This window comes from Cervus elaphus, chromosome 30 (genome assembly GCF_910594005.1).
Source record: "Cervus elaphus chromosome 30, mCerEla1.1, whole genome shotgun sequence".
NCBI lineage: Eukaryota > Metazoa > Chordata > Mammalia > Artiodactyla > Cervidae > Cervus > Cervus elaphus.
In genome coordinates, this window is record NC_057844.1 from 26616262 (window position 1) to 26634672 (window position 18411).

General features: G+C 36.6%; 1 protein-coding gene across 10 annotated transcripts in view; it reads right to left on the reverse strand.

Moving 5' to 3' along the window:
• NBEA (neurobeachin) overlaps positions 1-18411 on the reverse strand; it is a 646246-nt gene that overhangs the window by 399728 nt on the left and 228107 nt on the right. For all 10 annotated transcript variants that reach the window (XM_043891765.1, XM_043891767.1, XM_043891768.1 and 7 more), the window contains 2 exons: positions 18203-18371; positions 16675-16770 (listed from right to left, as the gene is read on the reverse strand). In XM_043891765.1, coding sequence (XP_043747700.1) covers positions 16675-16770; positions 18203-18371 — 265 coding nt within the window. The remainder of the gene's footprint in view (positions 1-16674; positions 16771-18202; positions 18372-18411) is intronic.

Below are 18411 nucleotides of genomic sequence, written 5' to 3' on the forward strand. Positions count from 1 at the left end.
CATTTATGGATGTGAGAGTTGGACTATAAAGAAAGCTGAGCACTGAAGAATTGATGCTTTTGAACTGTGATGTTGGAGAAGACTCTTGAGAGTCCCTTGGACTGCAAGGAGATCCAACCAGTCCATCCTAAAGGAAATCAGTCCTGGGTGTTCACTGGAAGGACTGATGTTGAAGCTGAAACTGCAATACTTTGGCCACCAGATGCGAAGAGCTGACTCATTTGAAAAGACCTTGATGGTGAGAAAGATTGAGGGTAGGAGGAGAAGGGGATGACAGAGGATGAGATGGCTGAATGGCATCACCGACTCAATGGACATTGGTTTGGGTGAACTGCGGGAGTTGGTGATGGACAGGGAGGCCTGGCGTGCTGCGGTTCATGGGGTTGCAAAGAGTCGGACACAACTGAGCAACTGAACTGAACTGAAGTGACATTCCTATACTAGTAAAACAGAGAATGTAAACACAGAAACAAAACAGAACTCTAACATCAATAAAACATCACAGTGGAATAGCTACTAGCCTGGGCTAAATTTTCTTACAGAGTTCAATGGCCACAAGGCATTCAGTCAAGGATAGCACTTAGTCTAAATTTAGCTCATTTAAAGATTTGGTCTACAGGTTTGGCTTCACCCTAACATGTCTCAGAACCTTATGATGTGTTTCACATTAAGAGTTAGACAAAAAAGTAAACTTTTCAACTCAGGCTAAAATATAAGCACTATTTTAGTGTATAAAATATCTAAGAACATAAAATCTTTGATTTGAGTTCATAAAGTACCATATAAAAAGCTTTCTTTCTACCATCTATAGAGTTTTTTGTTTTTCTGTTCAACAGACTCTCTCACTAGACAATTAAAATTAATAACTCAGTAGCTTGATATAAAGAACTTCAAGGTAAATCTTGACTTCTTGATTATAAAACAATTAAAAGTTTATTAAATTTGAATATTAAAATATTTTCAGATGATTCATCAAAATATTATTGCTGTCCAGTCCTTCAGTGATGTCCAACTCTTTGCTACCCCATGGAATGCAGCATGCCAGCCCTCAGTGTCCATCACCAACTCCCGGAGTTTACCCAGACTCATGTCGATCGAGTCAGTGATGCCATCCAACCATCTCATCCTCTGTCGTCCCCTTCTCCTCTTGCCTTCAATCTTTCCCAGCATCAGGGTCTTTTCAAATGAGTCAGTTCTTCATATGAGGTGGCCAAAGTATTGGAGTTTCAGCTTCAACATCAGTCGTTCCAGTGAATATTCAGGACTGATTTCCTTTAGGATAGACTGGTTTGATTTCTTTGCAGTCCAAGGGACTCTCAAGTCTTCTCCAACACCACAGGTCAAAAGCATCAATTCTTTGGCACTCAGCTTTCTTTATAGTCCAACTCTCACAACTGTACATGACTACTGGAAAAACCATAGCCTTGACTAGATGGATTTTTGTTGGCAAAGTAATGTCTCTGCTTTTTAATGTGCTGTCTAAGTTGGTCAAAGCTTTTCTTCCAAGGAGCGAGCAGTCTTTTAATTTTATGGCTGCAGTCACAATATGCAGTGATTTTGGAGCCCAAGAAAAGAAAGTCTCTCACTGTTTCCATTGTTTCCCCACCTATTTGCCATGAAGAAATGGGACTGGATTCCACGACCTTAGTTTTTTAATGTTGAATTTTAAGCCAGGTTTTTCACTCTCCTCTTTCACTTTCATCAATAGTCTCTTTAGTTCCTTTTCACTTTCTGCCATAAGGGTGGTGTCATCTGCATATCTTAGGTTATTAGCATCCCTCCCAGCAATCTTGATTCTACCTTGTGCTTCATCCAGCCCGGCATCTGGCACGATGTACTCTGCATATAAATTAAATAGGCAGGGTGACAGTATACAGTCTTGATGAACTCCTTTCCCAATTTGGAACCAGTCCATTTTTCCATGTCCAGATCTAACTGTTGCTTCTTGACCTGCACACAGATATCTCAGGAGGCAGGTAAGGTGGTCTTGCATTCTCATCTCTTTAAGAACTGTCTATAGTTTGTTGTGATCCTACAGTCAAAGGCTTTAGCATAGTCAATGAAGCAGAAGTAGATGTTTCTCTGAAATTCTCTTGCTTTTTCCATTATCTAACAGATGCTGGGGGATATCTGGTTCCTCTGCCTTTTCTAAATCCAGCTTGAACATCTGGAAGTTCTCAGGTCATGTACTGTTGAAGCCTAGTTTGGAGAATTTTGAGCATTACTTTGCCAGCATGTGAAATGAGTGCAATTGCGCAGTATTTGAACATTTTTAGTACTGCCCTTCTTTGGGATTGGAGTGAAAATTGACATTTTCCAGTCCTGTGGCCACTGCTGAGTTTTCCAAATTTGCTGGTATATTGAGTGCAGCACTTTCACAGCATCATCTTTCAGGATTTGATATAGCTCAAGTGGAGTTCCATCACCTGCGCTAGCGTTGTTCGTAGTTATGCTTCCTATGGCCCACTTGACTTTACATTCCAGGATGTCTGGCTCTAGGTGAGTGATCTCACCATCTTGGTTATCTGAGCCACTAAGACTTTTTGAACAGTTCTTCTGTGTATTCTTGCCATCTCTTCTTAATATCTTCTGCTTCCGTTAGGGCTATACCATATCAAAATATTTACACAATGATAAAAATCTTAATTTTATTTTTACTGTAAATGATAAAAGAATTATTTCAAAAAGATGCAGTAATTTAGATATTTCATAAGAATTCTATTCAAATACGTAAGTTTTAGAAAGCATACTTTGTGATGTTATTCATGTAGAAATGAAAATAAACACCAGTGAAAATTTTTATAATAATAACTGCAAATAGAAAACAGGTCAGGCATGCATGCTAAGTCAATTCAATCGTGTCTAACTCTTTACCACCTCATGGACTGAAGTCAGCCAGGCCCTTCTGTCCATGGGATTCTGGAGTGGGCTGCATTCCCTTCTCAGGGATCTTCCTGACTCAGGGAATGAACCCGTGTTTCTGTACTCTCCTGCATTAACAGGCTGGTTCTTTATCACTAGCGCCACCCACAGGTCAGTATTCCGAAAACCTACCTTAATTTCCCATTATTCATTAACCTTTTACAGAACATGCTCTCAGAAGATAGCATAAACTTCAGCTTAAAATCCACGTTTCCAAAATGATTCTTTCCACACTAAGGTACTTTGAGAATTCAACCCAAGTGATTTCAATAGAAGCAATGCATGAGCAGCACACAAAGTATAAATGATTGCACCTATGCAAGTTTTATTACTGACAGGAGACTTATAATTTTTCAGTAGTTCTCAACAGTTTCTATAGCAATAGGTCACGTAAGTACACAAACGAGAAACATTCCCAGCCTAAGTGATCTTAACTTGGTCAGAAACAAGCAGTTGTGTGCCAGATGCTTCCTTTTCTTACTGTTTTTCATTGATTTTCACTGAATCTAATGAGTGCATCTAATGCATTTTGGAAAATATGGGGTTAAATTCAGCAAATGACATACTTTCTACATGGTGACCTCATTTGTCATATTCCTTCGTCCAAAAAAATTTCTTGTTTTACAGTGATTTATGAAGTGTTTCAATATTTCTTACCTATTCAATTACTCAAGTTGCTATTTTCCAAACAACTTTAAAAGGAATAACATGAACATTCAGCTTCTTGCTAGTATAGCACTAAAAATTACAATAAGATTATTTGATTTTCAAATAGCAATATGAAGTAAACTATTCACATTACAGTAATTTAAAATAAACTAAAAATCTGTATGTAACTAACTTGGATCTTTTAGTCTATTAAATGCAAATTAGGTAAACTGCTTCCATTGTATAATTGTAAGGGATTTGGTCTAGGTCATACATGAATGGTCCACTGATTTTCCCTACTTTCTTCAATTTAAGTCTGAATTTGGCAATAAGGAGTTCATGATCTGAGCCACAGTCAGCTCCTGGTCTTGTTTTTGCCGACTGTATAGACCTTCTACTCCATCTTTGGCTCCAAAGAATATAATCAATCTGATTTCGGTATTGACCACCCGGTGATGTCCATGTGTAGTCTTCTCTTGTGTTGTTGGATGAGGGTGTTTGCTATAACCAGTGCATTCTCTTGGGAAAACTCTGTTAGCCTTTGGCCTACTTCATTTTGTACTCCAAGGCCAAATATACCTGTCACTCCAGGTATCTGACTCCCTACTTTTGCATTTCAGTCCCCTATAATGAAAAGGACATCTTTTGGGGGTGTTAGTTCTTTTTTTTTTTTGGGGGGGGGGGTGTTAGTTCTATAAAGTCTTGTAGGTCTTCATAGAACTGTTTAACTTCAGCTTCTTTCAGCATGACTGGTTGGGGCTTAGACTTGGACTACTGTGATACTGAATGGTTTGCCTTGGAAACAAACAGAGACCATTCTGTTGTTTTTGAGCTTGTACCCAAGAACTGCATGTCGGACTCTTTTGTTCACTGTGAGGGCCACTCCATTTCTTCTAAGGGATTCTTGCCCACAGTAGTAGATAAAATGGTCACCTGAGTTAAATTTCCCCATTCCAGTCTATTTCAGTTCACTGATTCCTAAAACACTGATGATTACTCTTGCCATCTCCTGTTTGACGATTTCTAATTTGCCTTGGTTCATGGACATAACATTCCGGGTTCCTATGCAATGTTGCTCTTTACAGCATCGGACTTCACTTCCATCACCAGTCACATCCACAACTGGGCGTTGTTTCTGTTTTGTCTCTGTCTTTTCTTTCTTTCTGGAGTTATTTCTCCACTCTCCAGTAGCATATTGGGCACCTACCGACCTGGAGAGCTCATCTTTCAGTGTCATATCTTTTTGCCATTTCATATGGTTCATGGGGTTCTCAAGACAAGAATACTGAAGTGGTTCGTCATTCCCTTCTTCAGCGGGACCCGTTTTGTTAGAACTCTCCTCCACGATGCATCCGTCTTGAGTGGCTCTACAGGGCATGGCTCATAATTTCATCGATCTAGACAAGGCTGTGGTCCATGTGAACAGTTTGATTAGTTGTCTGTGATTGTGGTTTTCAATCTGTCTGTCCTCTGAGGGATAAGGATAAGACGCTTAAGGAAGTTTCCTGATGGGAGAGACTGACTGTGGGGGAAACTGGGTCTTGTTCTGATGGGCGGGGCCACGCTCAGTGAATCTTTAATCCAATTTTCTGTTGATGGGCCGGACTATATTCTGTCCCTGTTGCCTGACCTGAGACCAAACTATGGTGGAGGTAATGAAGATAATGGCAACCTCCTTGATAAGGTCCCAAGCACACACTGCCGCACTCAGTACCCCTGACCCTGAAGCAGGCCACCGCTGACCCACACTTCCACAAGGGACTCCTGGACACTCACAGGCAAGTCTGGGTCAGTCTCTTGTGGGGTCACTGCTCCTAAAACAAATCCCTTACAATTATACAGTAGAAGTGACAAATAGATTCAAGGGATTAGATCTGATAGACAAAGTACCTGAAGAACTATGGACAGAGGTTCATGACACTGTAGAGGACTACATGAACACTGTAGTGTTCATGACATTGTGATCAAGACCATCCCCAAGGAAAAAAAATGCAAAAAAGCAAAATGATTGTCTGAGGAGGCCTTACAAACCAGCTGAGCAAATAAGCGACTCTAAATGCAAAGGGGAAAAGGAAAGATATAGCCATTTGAATGCAGAGCTCCAAAGAATAGCAAGAGACATAAGAAAGACTTCCTCAGTGATCAATGCCAAGAAATAGAGGAAAAAAATAGAATGGGAAGACTAGAGATCTCTTCAAGAAAATTAGAGCCACCAAGGGAACATTTCATGCAAAGATGGACACAATAAAGGACAGAAACGGTATGGACCTAACAGAAGCAGAAGATATTAAGAAGAGGTGGCAAGAATACACAGAAGAACTGGACAAAAGAGATCTTCATGATCCAGATAATCATAATGGTGTGATCACTCACCTAGAGCCAGACATCCTGGAATGTGAAGTCAAGTGGGCCTAAGGAAGCATAACTACGAACAACACTAGCGCAGGTGATGGAACTCCAGTTTAGCTGTATCAAATCCTTGAAGATGATGCTGTGAGTGTGCTGCCCTCAATATGCCAGCAAATTTGGAAAAATCGGCAGGGGCCACAGAACTGAAAAAGGTCAGTTTTCATTCCATTTACAAAGAAAGGCAATGCCAAAGAATGTTCAAACTACCGAACAACTGCATTCATCTCACATGCTAGCAAAGTAATGCTCAAAATTCTCCAAGCCAGGCTCCAACAATATATGAACTGTGAACTTCCAGATGTTCAAGCTGGATTTAGAAAAGGCAGAGGAACCTGAGATCAAATTGCCAACATCCGTTGGATCATTGAAAAGCAAGAGAGTTCCAGAAAAACATCTACTTCTGGTTTTTTTACTATGCCAAAGCCTTTGAGTGTGTGGATCACAAGAAACTATGGAAAATTTTTCAAGAGATGGGAATACCTGACCACCTTACCTGCCTCCTGAGAAATCTGTATGCAGGTCAAGAAGCAACAGTTAGACCTGGATATGGAACAAAAGACTGGTTCAAAATCGGGAAAGGAGCACGTCAAAGCTGCATATTGTCACCCTGCTCATTTAACTTATATGCAGAGTACATCATGAGAAATTCCGGCCTGATAAAGCACAAGCTGGAATCAAGATGGCAGGGAGAAATATCAATAACCTCAGATATGCAGATGACACCACCCTTAGGGCAGAAAGTGAAGAAGAACTAAAGAGCCTCTTGATGAAAGTGAAAGAGGAGTGTGAAAAAGTTGCTTAAAACTCAACATTCTGAAAACTACTATCATGACATCTGGTCCCATCAATTCTTGGAAAATAGATGGGAAACAATGGCAACAGCAAGAGATTTTTTTGGGGGGGGCCTCAAAAATCACTGCAGATGGTGACTGCAGCCATGAAATTAGAAGACACTTGTTCCTTGGAAGAAAAGCCATGACAAATCTGAACAGCATATTAAAAAGCAGAGACATTACTCTGTCAACAAAGGTCTGACTAGTCAAAGCTATGGTTTTTCCAGTCGTCATGTATGGATGTGGAGTTTGACTATAAAGAAGGCTGAGCACCAAAGAACTGATGCTTTTGAACTATTGTGTTGGAGAAGACTCCTAAGAGTCCCTTGGACTGCAAGGAGATCCAACCAGTCAATCCTAAAGGAAATCAGTCCTGAATATTCATTGGAAGGACTGATGCTGAAACTCCAATACTTTGGCCACCTGATGCAAAGAACTAACTCACTGGAAAAGACCCTGATGCTGGGAAAGACTGAAGGCAGGAGAAGGGGACAAGGATGAGATGGTCGGATGGCAACACCGACTCAATGGACCTGAGTATGAGCAAACTCCGGGAGCTGTTGATGGACAGGTAAGTCTGGCAATCAACATTTCATGGGGTGGCAAAGAGTGGGACATGACTGAGCTGAACTGAACTGAGGTAAACTGCATAAAAATTAACCAGAATGCCAAACAGAAAAGAAAATACAGAGCCCAACCACTCCACCAGTTATTCTCTTTTGATCTTCAGTTTCCCTAGCTTTGGCCCCTTTATATGGAGATCAGTATATTCCAAATAGCCAGGTGTTATCTTTGAGAACATCACATACCCTAATGTACCACATCCAATCTGTTACCATATCCTGTCAAATTTTACTTCCAAAATATGTCTCTAATTTACCTTCCTGTTTAATCTCTACTGCCACCACCCTAATTTTAAGCCACAGCATTTCTTACCTAGAAAGCAACAGCCTCCAACTCGTTTTGTCAGTTTCCCTTCATGCTCCTCTAATCTATTCCCTCACTATACTAAGAATACTTTGTAAAATTGTATGATACTTGTAGTAGGCAGAACAACGCTCCCCACATCCTACTCTCCACAACCTGTGAGTGTACCTTACATTCAATGTAAGGGCTTCAAATAGACCATCCTGGATTACCCAGGTGGACTCAGTCAAACCCCAAAGCAAAAAGTCTTTCCTAGTTGTGCTCAGAGGAAGATGTGACTCCAGAACAGTCTGAAAGATGCCCTGTTATTGGTTTCAAAGATGGAGGGAGAAGGAAGAAGGCCATAAACCAAAGAATATGAGTAGCCTTGGGAAGCTGGCAAAGACAAAGAAAAAAATTAATCTCCTTGAGAGCCTCAGAAAGGAATGCAGTCTTGAGGACGTCATGATTTTAGTCCAGTTAGAAGTCCACGTTAGACTTCTTATCTACAGTAATGTTAAATAATAAATTTGTGTTATTTCAGGTCAGTAAGTCTGTGGTAATTTGTTACGGCAGCAATACAGCACTAGTGCAACACTCCTCTGCTTAGTTTAAAAACCACAATCTTAGTGTAGTTTGCAAGCCCTACATGTTTTAGTTCCTGCCTATCTATCAAAATTCATGGAATGCTTCTCCTCCACTTCTTTCTTGTGTTCCATTCACATATGTTCCCAAAATATGCCAAGGAATTTCTCAGAAAACGCAGCCACATATTCATCCTTCGTTTCAAAGCTTAATATTGCTTCCATGAGGCTTTTTTCAAACCTTAAATTCAATCAGTTCAGTTGCTCAGTCGTGTTCGACTCTGTGATCCTATGGACTGCAGTATGCCAGGCTTCCCTGTCCGTCACCAACCCCCAGAACTCACTCAAACTCATGTCTATCAAGTCAGTGACGCCATCCAACCATCTCATCCTCTGTTGTCCTCTTCTCCTGCCTTCAATCTTTCCCAGCATCAGGTCTTTTCCAATGAATCAGTTTTTCATATCAGATGGCCAGAGGATTGGAGCTTCAGCTTCAGCATCAGTCCTTCCAATGAATATTCAGGATTGATTTCCTTTAGGATGGACTGGTTGCATCTCCTTGCAGTCCAAGGGACTCTCAAGAGTCTTCTCCAACACCACAGTTCAAAAGCATCAATTCTTTAGCGCTCAGCTTTCTTTATGGTCCAACTCTCACATCCATACATGACTACTGGAAAAACCATAGCTTGACTAGATGGACCCTTGTTAGCAAAGTAATGTTTCTACATTTTAATATGCTATCTAGGTTGGTCATAGCTTTTCTTCCAAGTAGCAAGCATCTTTTAATTTCATGGCTGCAGTCACTATCTGCAGTAATTTTGTAATCAAAATACAGGTAGCCTCTAAAACCTAGGAAATAGAAGGAACAGATTTTCCCTTAAAACATTCCAAAGGAAAACAATCCTGAAAACACCTTGGTTTTAGTTCAGTAAGACCCAATTATTAATGAGGTTATTAATGATTCTCCTGGCAATCTTGATTCCAGCTTGTGCTTCATCCAGCCCAGCATGTCTTATGATGTATACTCTGCATATAACAACCTTGATGTACTCTTCCCGATTTGGAACCAGTCTGTCGTTCCATGTTCAGTTCTAACTGCTGCTTCTTGACCTGCATACAGATTTCTCAGGGGGCAGGTAAAGTGGCTTGGTATTCCCATTTCTTGAAGAATTTTCCACAGTTTGTTGTAATCCACACAAAGGCTAAAGTCAAAGGCTTTAGCATAGTCGATGAAGCAGAAGTACCCATTTCTCTGGAACTCTCTTGCTTTTTCTATGATCCAATGGATGTTGGCAATTTGATCTCTGATTCCTCTGCCTTTTCTCTAAATCCAGCTTGAACATCTTGAAGATCTCGGTTCAGGTACTGTTGAAGCCTCACTTGGAGAGTTTTGAGCATTACTTTGCTGGCGTGTGAGAGTGTGCAGATATGCAGTAGTTTGAACATTCTTTGGCATTTCCTTTCTTTGGGATTGGAATGAAAGTTGACCTTTTCCAGTGTTGTGGCTACTGCTGAGTTTTCCAAATTGGCTGGCATATTGAGTGTAGCACTTTCACAGCATCATCTTTTAGATTTGAAATAGCTCAGCTGGAATTCTATCACCTCCATTAGCTTTGTTCTTAGTGATGCTTCCTAAGGCCCACTTGATTTTGCACTCCAGGATATCTAGCTTTAGGTGAGTGACCATACCATCATGGTTATCTGGATCATTAAGACTTTTTTTGTATAGTTCTTCTGTGTATTCTTGCCACCTCTTTTTAATATTTCTGCTTCTGTTAGGTCCATAGTGTTTCTGTCCTTTATTGTGCACATTGTTACATGAATACATGTTCCCTTGGTATCTCTAATTATCTTGAAGAGATCTCTAATCTTTCCCATTCTATTGTTTTCCTCTATTTCTAAATTAAATTAGGTTTCTTTTTTTGTATGGTCTCATGAAAGCGTTAGTCACTAAGTTGTGTCTGACTCTTTGTGGCCCCATGGACTGTAGAAGTTCAGGCTCCTATATCCATGGAATTCTTCAGGCATGAATACTGGAGTGGGTAGTCATTGCCTTCTCAAGTGGATCTTCCCAACCCAGGGACTGAACCCAGGTCTCCCGCATTGCAGGCAGAATTTTTAACATCTGATGTACCAAGGCTCATAATACTGTGAAATTTTATTTTTCAGAATACAACATAGCTTGCAATTATATTATTTAACTGTGTGATTTTTAAAAGTGTATTTCTTTCACTAGAATGGTACCTACATAAAGATAAAACCTTAGTGACCACTATTATGTATCTCTAATACCTAGTATGTAACAGGAAACAGTTTATTTATCCAGCAAATACATACTGATTAAATCTTAAAGTAAACTGAAAGAAAGATTAAATTAGAAGACAAAAGAAAAAAAGAGGTGGCAGGCTTTTGTTGGCTTCCTTTACTAATACCAAAAGCAGACATTTATTTTAAAGAGTAGAAGTTTTAGAAAAATATTTGCTAGGAGTAACTGAAAATCACATGATTTTCACCTCTAAATAATTTAAAATATATAGTGTATCTGACATCAACATGTAATTAAAACTCGAATATAACTGTATTTAAAAATATAAGATTATTTCTAGGTATTAATTAAATAAAAACTGAGTGGTAAAAATATTTGTATATACACTGTTGGCATATACTTCATTGTTTCCTTTCTATACAATTCTAAGAGTAAAATTAGTAGGATTATGAATATTTTTATGCTATGCAAAATGCACATATTTGCATTCTCACCCTTCAAAATTTTACCCAATTTGAAAATTATGGTGCAGTTTTGCTTCAACATAAATGTATTGATTATTAGTAGACTTTTTACTTTTTTTGAATCTTTTATTTTATATAAGAGTATAGCTGATTAAAAATGCTGTAATGATTATTAGTAGATGTACCTAAATCTTCCTTATTTGTACTTACATTGCCTTTTTGTTGTTAACTGTTCAGTTTTCTTGTTTTATATTTTTTCATCACTATGATACATTCTTTTAATTGATCTGCAAGAGCTCGTTATTTACTAAGGCTTTTATTTATTAACTTTTATCAATAAATATAAATTTTTTCCTGTTTGCATTTTTTCTGTTACTTTTGTTAATATTTTTAGAGATGCAGAGAGATAAAACTTTTTAGCCATATTTTTACAACTTCATATTTTGATGTTATGATTTAAAACATATTTTCTTATTTAAAATATTAATTTTAATTTTCTTGAATTATGTTCAGTTTCCTTTTTAGCTTTACATTTTAATACATCCGGAATTTATTTAGCATGATATATGAAATAAGGATATAACTTAAATTTTTTTCAATTGGCTACCTCATTTGCTAATCCTACCACTTGCCAAATACTTCTCCTTAACTTTGGTTAGAAAAGTTATTTTTATCATATATGAGATACTCATACAAATTCCAGCCTGTTTGTCAACTCTTTATGCCATATGTCTATTCTTATACAAGTAGCACAATACCCTAATTATTAAAAAGAATTATAAAGTAGTTCTTTTCCCTGACAATAAATTATTAGAGGAAAACTATACAACGTATTTATGTTTAAGTTCACTTAAATATTAATATTGTTTTAAACCTAACGGGAAATAATTAACATAAAACTTCTATTGCAACTAGGACATGTCATCAATAAAAATTTATTTTCTGTTTTTAGTGTTTATTAATTAAATACATTTTATGTCTACCATCAGTATTCAACTTTAAAAAAAACTGTTCAGCATTCTCACTGGCTTACTCATTTACTTAATAAATATTTACTGTATTAACTTCTAAGTGTCATGCTAGGATTAGGGATTACCTTCTTCAAGCACACATTCTAATAGACAAACAAATAAATAAACTGTATAAATTCAAGAAGGGAAATAAAGAGGATGCTATGATAGAAAATAAGGTTATTGTGGGTGGAAGTTACTTCGCTATGGTAGCAGGTAAAGCTTCTGTGAGGAGGCAATGACCTTTAGCCAGACACCTGAAGAATGAGTACTCTCCAGTCATATGAAATACAGGGAAGAGAGCCAAAACCTAGGAACAACAAACAAAGATCACGAGGCAGGAAAGTGCTTGGAATAATTAAAGAACTAAAAGTTAGTTTGATTGTGGCATAGTGAGCAAATGCAAGAACCACATAAAATGAAGTTAGGAAGGTTGTGATATTTTACTCTAAACATTATGAGAAATGTTTTATGTTAAAAAGAGACATAACCTCATTTATATTTCAAAATGAACTTCAGCAAAACTATAAAAAAAAAAAAGAACAAAGATTAAAAAGACAAGAGGTAGCCAGGACATGGAAGCAACCTAGATGTCCATCAGCAGATGAATGGATCAGGAAGCTGTGGTACATATACACCATGGAATATTACTCAGCCATTAAAAAGAATTCATTTGAATCAGTTCTATTGAGATGGATGAAACTGGAGCCCATTATACAGAGTGAAGTAAGCCAGAAAGATACAGACCAATACAGTATACTAATGCATATATATGGAATTTAAAAAGATGGTAACAATAACCCTATATGCAAAACAGGAAAAGAGACACAGATGTACAGAACAGACGTTTAGACTCTGTGGGAGAAGGTGAGGGTGGGATGTTCAGAGAGAACAGCATTGAAACAAGTATACTATCAAGGGTGAAACAGATCACCAGCCCAGGTTGGATGCATGAGATAAGTGCTCAGGGCTGGTGCTCTGGGAAGACCCAGAGGGATAGGATGGAGAGGGAGGCAGGAGGGGGGATCGGGATGGGGAACACATGTAAATCCATGGCTGATTCATGTCAATGTATGGCAAAAACCACTACAATATTGTAAAGTAATTAGCCTCCAACTAATAAAAATAAATGAAAAAAAAAAGACAAGAGGTGAAAAAACCACTTGAGAGATGATTGTAGTAATTCAGGGAAGTCAGAACCAGATTACTCTTGCCACAATTAAGACATTTTAACTTTGTTCACAAAACTATAGAAATTTATTAGAAATTTTTAGAAAGAAAAATCATGACATTGGCTCTATTAGAAAATATTTATTATATGAATATATTATATTAAATATAAATTATATTTCATTACATTATTTTATTATTTTATATAATAGTGTTACTTAAGATTTTGTCATCAGTAACAGACTAGAGACAAGTCCAATGAAGAAACTATACAATACTCAAAGAAGTATTGTATTCAAAGCTATGGCTTTGAACTGAAGAACTATCAAAGATGAAGAAGAGAGAGGCCAAAGAGCTAGTTCATAATTTTTTAAAACGCTTAATCATGAGGAGAAAAAAGGGAGTGAAATGTGAAGGAGCTGAAGAATAGTCCAGATCAGTCTTCTCAAAACAGAAAATAAAGCACCATAGCTTGTATTATTTGACTCCATAGACATAAATTTAAATTTTGATAAATATAATCAGAATGAAGGTAACAATGGCGAAAAAATATAAAATTATCCATGTTGTTCACTGAGAGTGTGTGCATAGGTGATCAATCTAGACAAATGTCATTATACTTGTAACTTTTTCAGTACACATAATAAATAAAAAGTTTTAAGCAAAGAGTGATTCCCCCAAAGAAATGTCTCTATAAACATTTTGAACAAATACTGGGAATATAAGTACTTAAAGTTTATAGTGTGATGAAGTTTTTGCTTATGAACTTATCTAAGTAGAAATGGCAAATATTAGTAATCATGGGAATAACATATAGCTTGCCTATTTTTGTTTTGTTTTAATAACATGCAGAATAGAGAAAGCTATTTTATAGAGGTATGTTGACAGAATGTGAATTCCAAGAGCTCAGAATATGTATCTATTTTACAACTTTTATACAAAACGAAGCTAGAAATACTGTATCTTCAAAATATATCCTCAGTTTATCAACATTCAATTCCAATAATTTATATCATATAACCAAGCATAAATATAGCTCAATTAAAGATTCCATTTTCATAAACTTCTTAATTATGAATCCTCTTTTAATGAAAAATACAAGACATTTTATCGAAAACATAAAATGATAGGAGATAACTTTTCAAGATGAGCAAAATTAAGATCACTCTTAAAGACTGAGACACTTTACTGGTAATAACTATCAAATATAAAATAATGTTATTAAAATAATTATTATTAAACTATGGAAAATGTAGAAACTGCATACTACCAAAATTATAACTTTTATTTTTGCCCTTTAATCTATTCTGATACATGCTGCAATCTCTCCTGCTTCGAAGTACTGAGTTCATTTAACAAATATTATATGTCTGACAAAGAAGCCAGTCCTATTACATATTTACAACTGGAATAAAACTGTTTTCTTATTTTGCAAAAATACTATGAATTGACTTTGCATTTCCAACATCATCAATAGAACTTTTCTTCTTAATAACCACTGCATGACAGCATGCAGTAATAGTCATTTATGATCACCTTCCATATTATCACATAATAAAAAGAGGAAATTCACCACATCAACCTTAAAGTAATCAAAATTTTAAAATACCCTTAAGACCTTTGTGCATTTCAGCTAAAACTGTTTCATAGCAAACCTTTCTAGATAAAAAAGGCAGTGCATAGATATTCTGATGCAGGCTTCTGAATCTGGTTAGCAACTCCAGAGTTTACTCCAGTCACTGCAGTTAACCTTTTAGAACAGACTTCTACACAAAACAAACTCCAGACAACAACCCAATCTAATCTAGTCTAATCCTTCTTAGTTTATACAACTCAGAGTTAGATACTTTTTGTAAGCGCTAAAAGCTGAAAAGAATTTTTTTCCTTTATATTATCATTGTGTTCAAATTTGCAGATTTATTTTAAAAAATCAGTGCATTCAAATTATAATAAACACTTTGCTGCTTTATTTGTTCTATGAGTTGGTCTTCCATATCATTAGCTGATGGATGAAGACACTGGTGATCATCTGGAGTTCAGGTACCGTCTCTAAAATTACTCCTGTTATTGGAAGAATTCAGTATGTTGATGTTTGTAGGCTTAAGTCCCCCACTTCCTTGCTGGCTGTTAGCCAGGAGGTACTCTCAGCCTCTACAAGGCAATCTCAGGCCTTTGCTGTACGGTCACGTCCATCTCAGCAACAAAGAACTTTCTTTACGTCATATCCCTTTCACACTGAGGTGCTCTCACATCCTGTTCTAAACAAGCCAGAGAAAACTCGCCACCTTTACAAGGCCAGTGTGATTAGGTTACTTGAGCCATCTGTATAATTACCTTTTCTTAAAAGCAACTGTGCTAACATATATTACGTAACCTAGTCACAAGAATAAAATCCATCATATTCACTGTCCCAGGAACTATGTAGAGTGTGCACACAGGAAAATCCTGGGTCAGGGGTTGGGGGCAGAGTTTGGCTCACCTTTGCTCTTCACAGAATAATCTCATGTTACTCTTAACCACAGGCATCATTCTGGCTGTTTTATTTTTCATCTCTGAAACTTTCAATTGGTTCTTTAAAAATGCTTTCATTTTTCTCTGTATTAATTTTTTCCTTCATATTGAAAAACATCTTGGACATACTTACAATAGCTGTTCGAATGCCCTGATCTGACAACTCTGCAATATGTATGTATCCTTTCTGAATCTACTTCCGTTGATTTTTTTGTTTCCAGCTTATGCATCGCATTTTTTTTCTTTGCACACTTAACAATTTTTATTGAATGTTTAATGTTGAATAATTGCATTGCTTGGAGAATTTTTTGTATTCCTTTGAAAAGGGTTGGAATTTTGTTCTGACAGAAAGTTAAATAATTATAGATCACTGTGATGCTTTCAAGGCTTGTTTAAAATCTTTTTACTTGTCATTCTATAGTAGCCTTCATTTTAGAGCTAATTCGGTCCCACTAACAAGGTGGGACTTTTCTGTGATCTCTTCTGCATGGCCACCACCGTGCATCTTATTATCCATATAATTAGGCAGCCTTAATTTGAAGATGATACTTAAAGAAATACAATGGAATACAAATATAAAAACTATATTTTGCTCTCAATAAGTGAAAGTGAAAGTGAAGTCGCTCAGTCATGTCTGATTCTTTGCAACCCCATGGACTGTAGCCTACCAGGCTCCTGCATCCACGGGATTCTCCAGGCAAGAATACTGGAGTGGGTTGCCAATTCCTTCTCCAGGGGAATCTTCCCGACCCGGGGATCGAACCTGGGTCTCCTACACTGCAAGCAGACGCTTTACCATAGCCAGGTACAAATACAATGTATTATATCTCCATGAAACCTGAGTCGTATGCTGAGGTGTTTATAAACAACTACATTAATGGATGGTTATTGTATAACAATTGATGAAATTTAAGAATACCCAAACAGGTCAGGAGATGAGGTCAATATTACCTTTGTAAAATGAGTGGGCAAAGCTCTGCTCAGGAATTAACTTGGCAAGGAATCCATGGTTCAAACTTGGATGAGGGATAGATGGTATGACCACAACTGTGGAGAAAATCATGGAATCAAATTTGAGCCAGCATGTAACAACCTGCAACATGGTCCACTGAAGATCCAAGACAATTCTATATCACTGCAACATGCAAACAGTACTAGCAATAAAGACTGTGTCTCTGGAGGAAGGAAAGAAGTTATGTATTAAGAGAAAGGAAATAACATACTTGTTAAGTAGAGTCATTTTAGCAACAAACACAGAGACATACAAACACACAAGAAAATCAGAACTGGAAGGTTCACTAAAATATTGCTTGCTTTATACATACATGACTGAATGCATTAAAAATGAAGAGACAGTTGATTAACATATAGAGTCTCTGTGTTTTAAATGGTTAAAAGAAAGAAACTGGAATGTTAGGATAATATTTAATTTGTCAAGTAAAAAGTTAAAAGTAAGATTATACTATAAAGAAATACCACATTTATGTACTCAAAATAAATATAGCATGCAACAAAAAAGAATTAAAGTTAAACATAATCTGTATTTCCATACAGAAACAAAAAGTAAATGAGATATGACATGATTATGGGAAACAAAATGCAGAGATTTGACCACTAATTTCTACTCGTTTTTTAAAATATTCAATTAATGTATATATCATATGCATTTATTTAGGAAGGATAATTTCTATTACAAACTAATCTAGTGGTACCTGAAATAATCACTGGGCTGCTAAGGCAACACTGCAAATAATAGAGAAACAACCCTGATGTAAACACCTGGCAGGAAATGCAATAGACGAAAGGCATCCTGTGATATTAAAATATTAGTTGCCAAAAAATGTGTTTATCATTTCCAAGCAGAGTAAACAAAGCTGATAATACATGAACGCCCACAAAATAAGCATCTTCTATAGATGAGAAAGACAACATGACCCAAAACGGTTCACTGCTGTCTAGAAATTTTTTACTTTAGTTGATTTAACTTTGGTATAAAATTCAGAATGTATGTTTGTTTATTATAAATCTCTGGCTGAATATTTAGATACTGAAATAACTATACATATTGAAAGAAAGAAAGGGAGACGAAAGAAAGAAAGATGCTACTGAACTTGGCTACAAAGATTTATAGTTTGGCTTTTGAACTACTCTATAAGGACCTCCTACTTTCATATGTTTATAAAGGTTAAAAATAATACATTTAAAATATATGAGTTATTTGTATATTAAGTAGTAGCAAGATGTTTTATGTTAATAAACAGAAAAACTTAACCCAAAACCCTGATAAAATGAGAATATAGCAAATATCATTCTACATTTTTGTGTAATTAAACAAGATTAAATTGCCATTTATATACTGCCTACTTATAAATACTTGAGATGATTATGAATAGAACCAGTCTAAATCTAGATGTAAAAATTAAATAAAAAGGAGATAAATGATGATGAAATTTCAAATAATTAGAAAAATGTTAAGTACCTGTACTTGTTGGTGAATTTATTTCTTGTCTGATGTTTCTACCTGGTTGGCTTCCAGTTCTTGCAGTCTCTCGCTGGGGTTCTAAAATGTCACGATACTTGGAAACCATCAGAACCGAAATGAAGTAAACAACAGCTAGAGCTAAGAACTGTGCCTGCTTGCTATCATCCTGCGTAAAATGAAAAGGTAGTTTTGACACTCAGAAAATT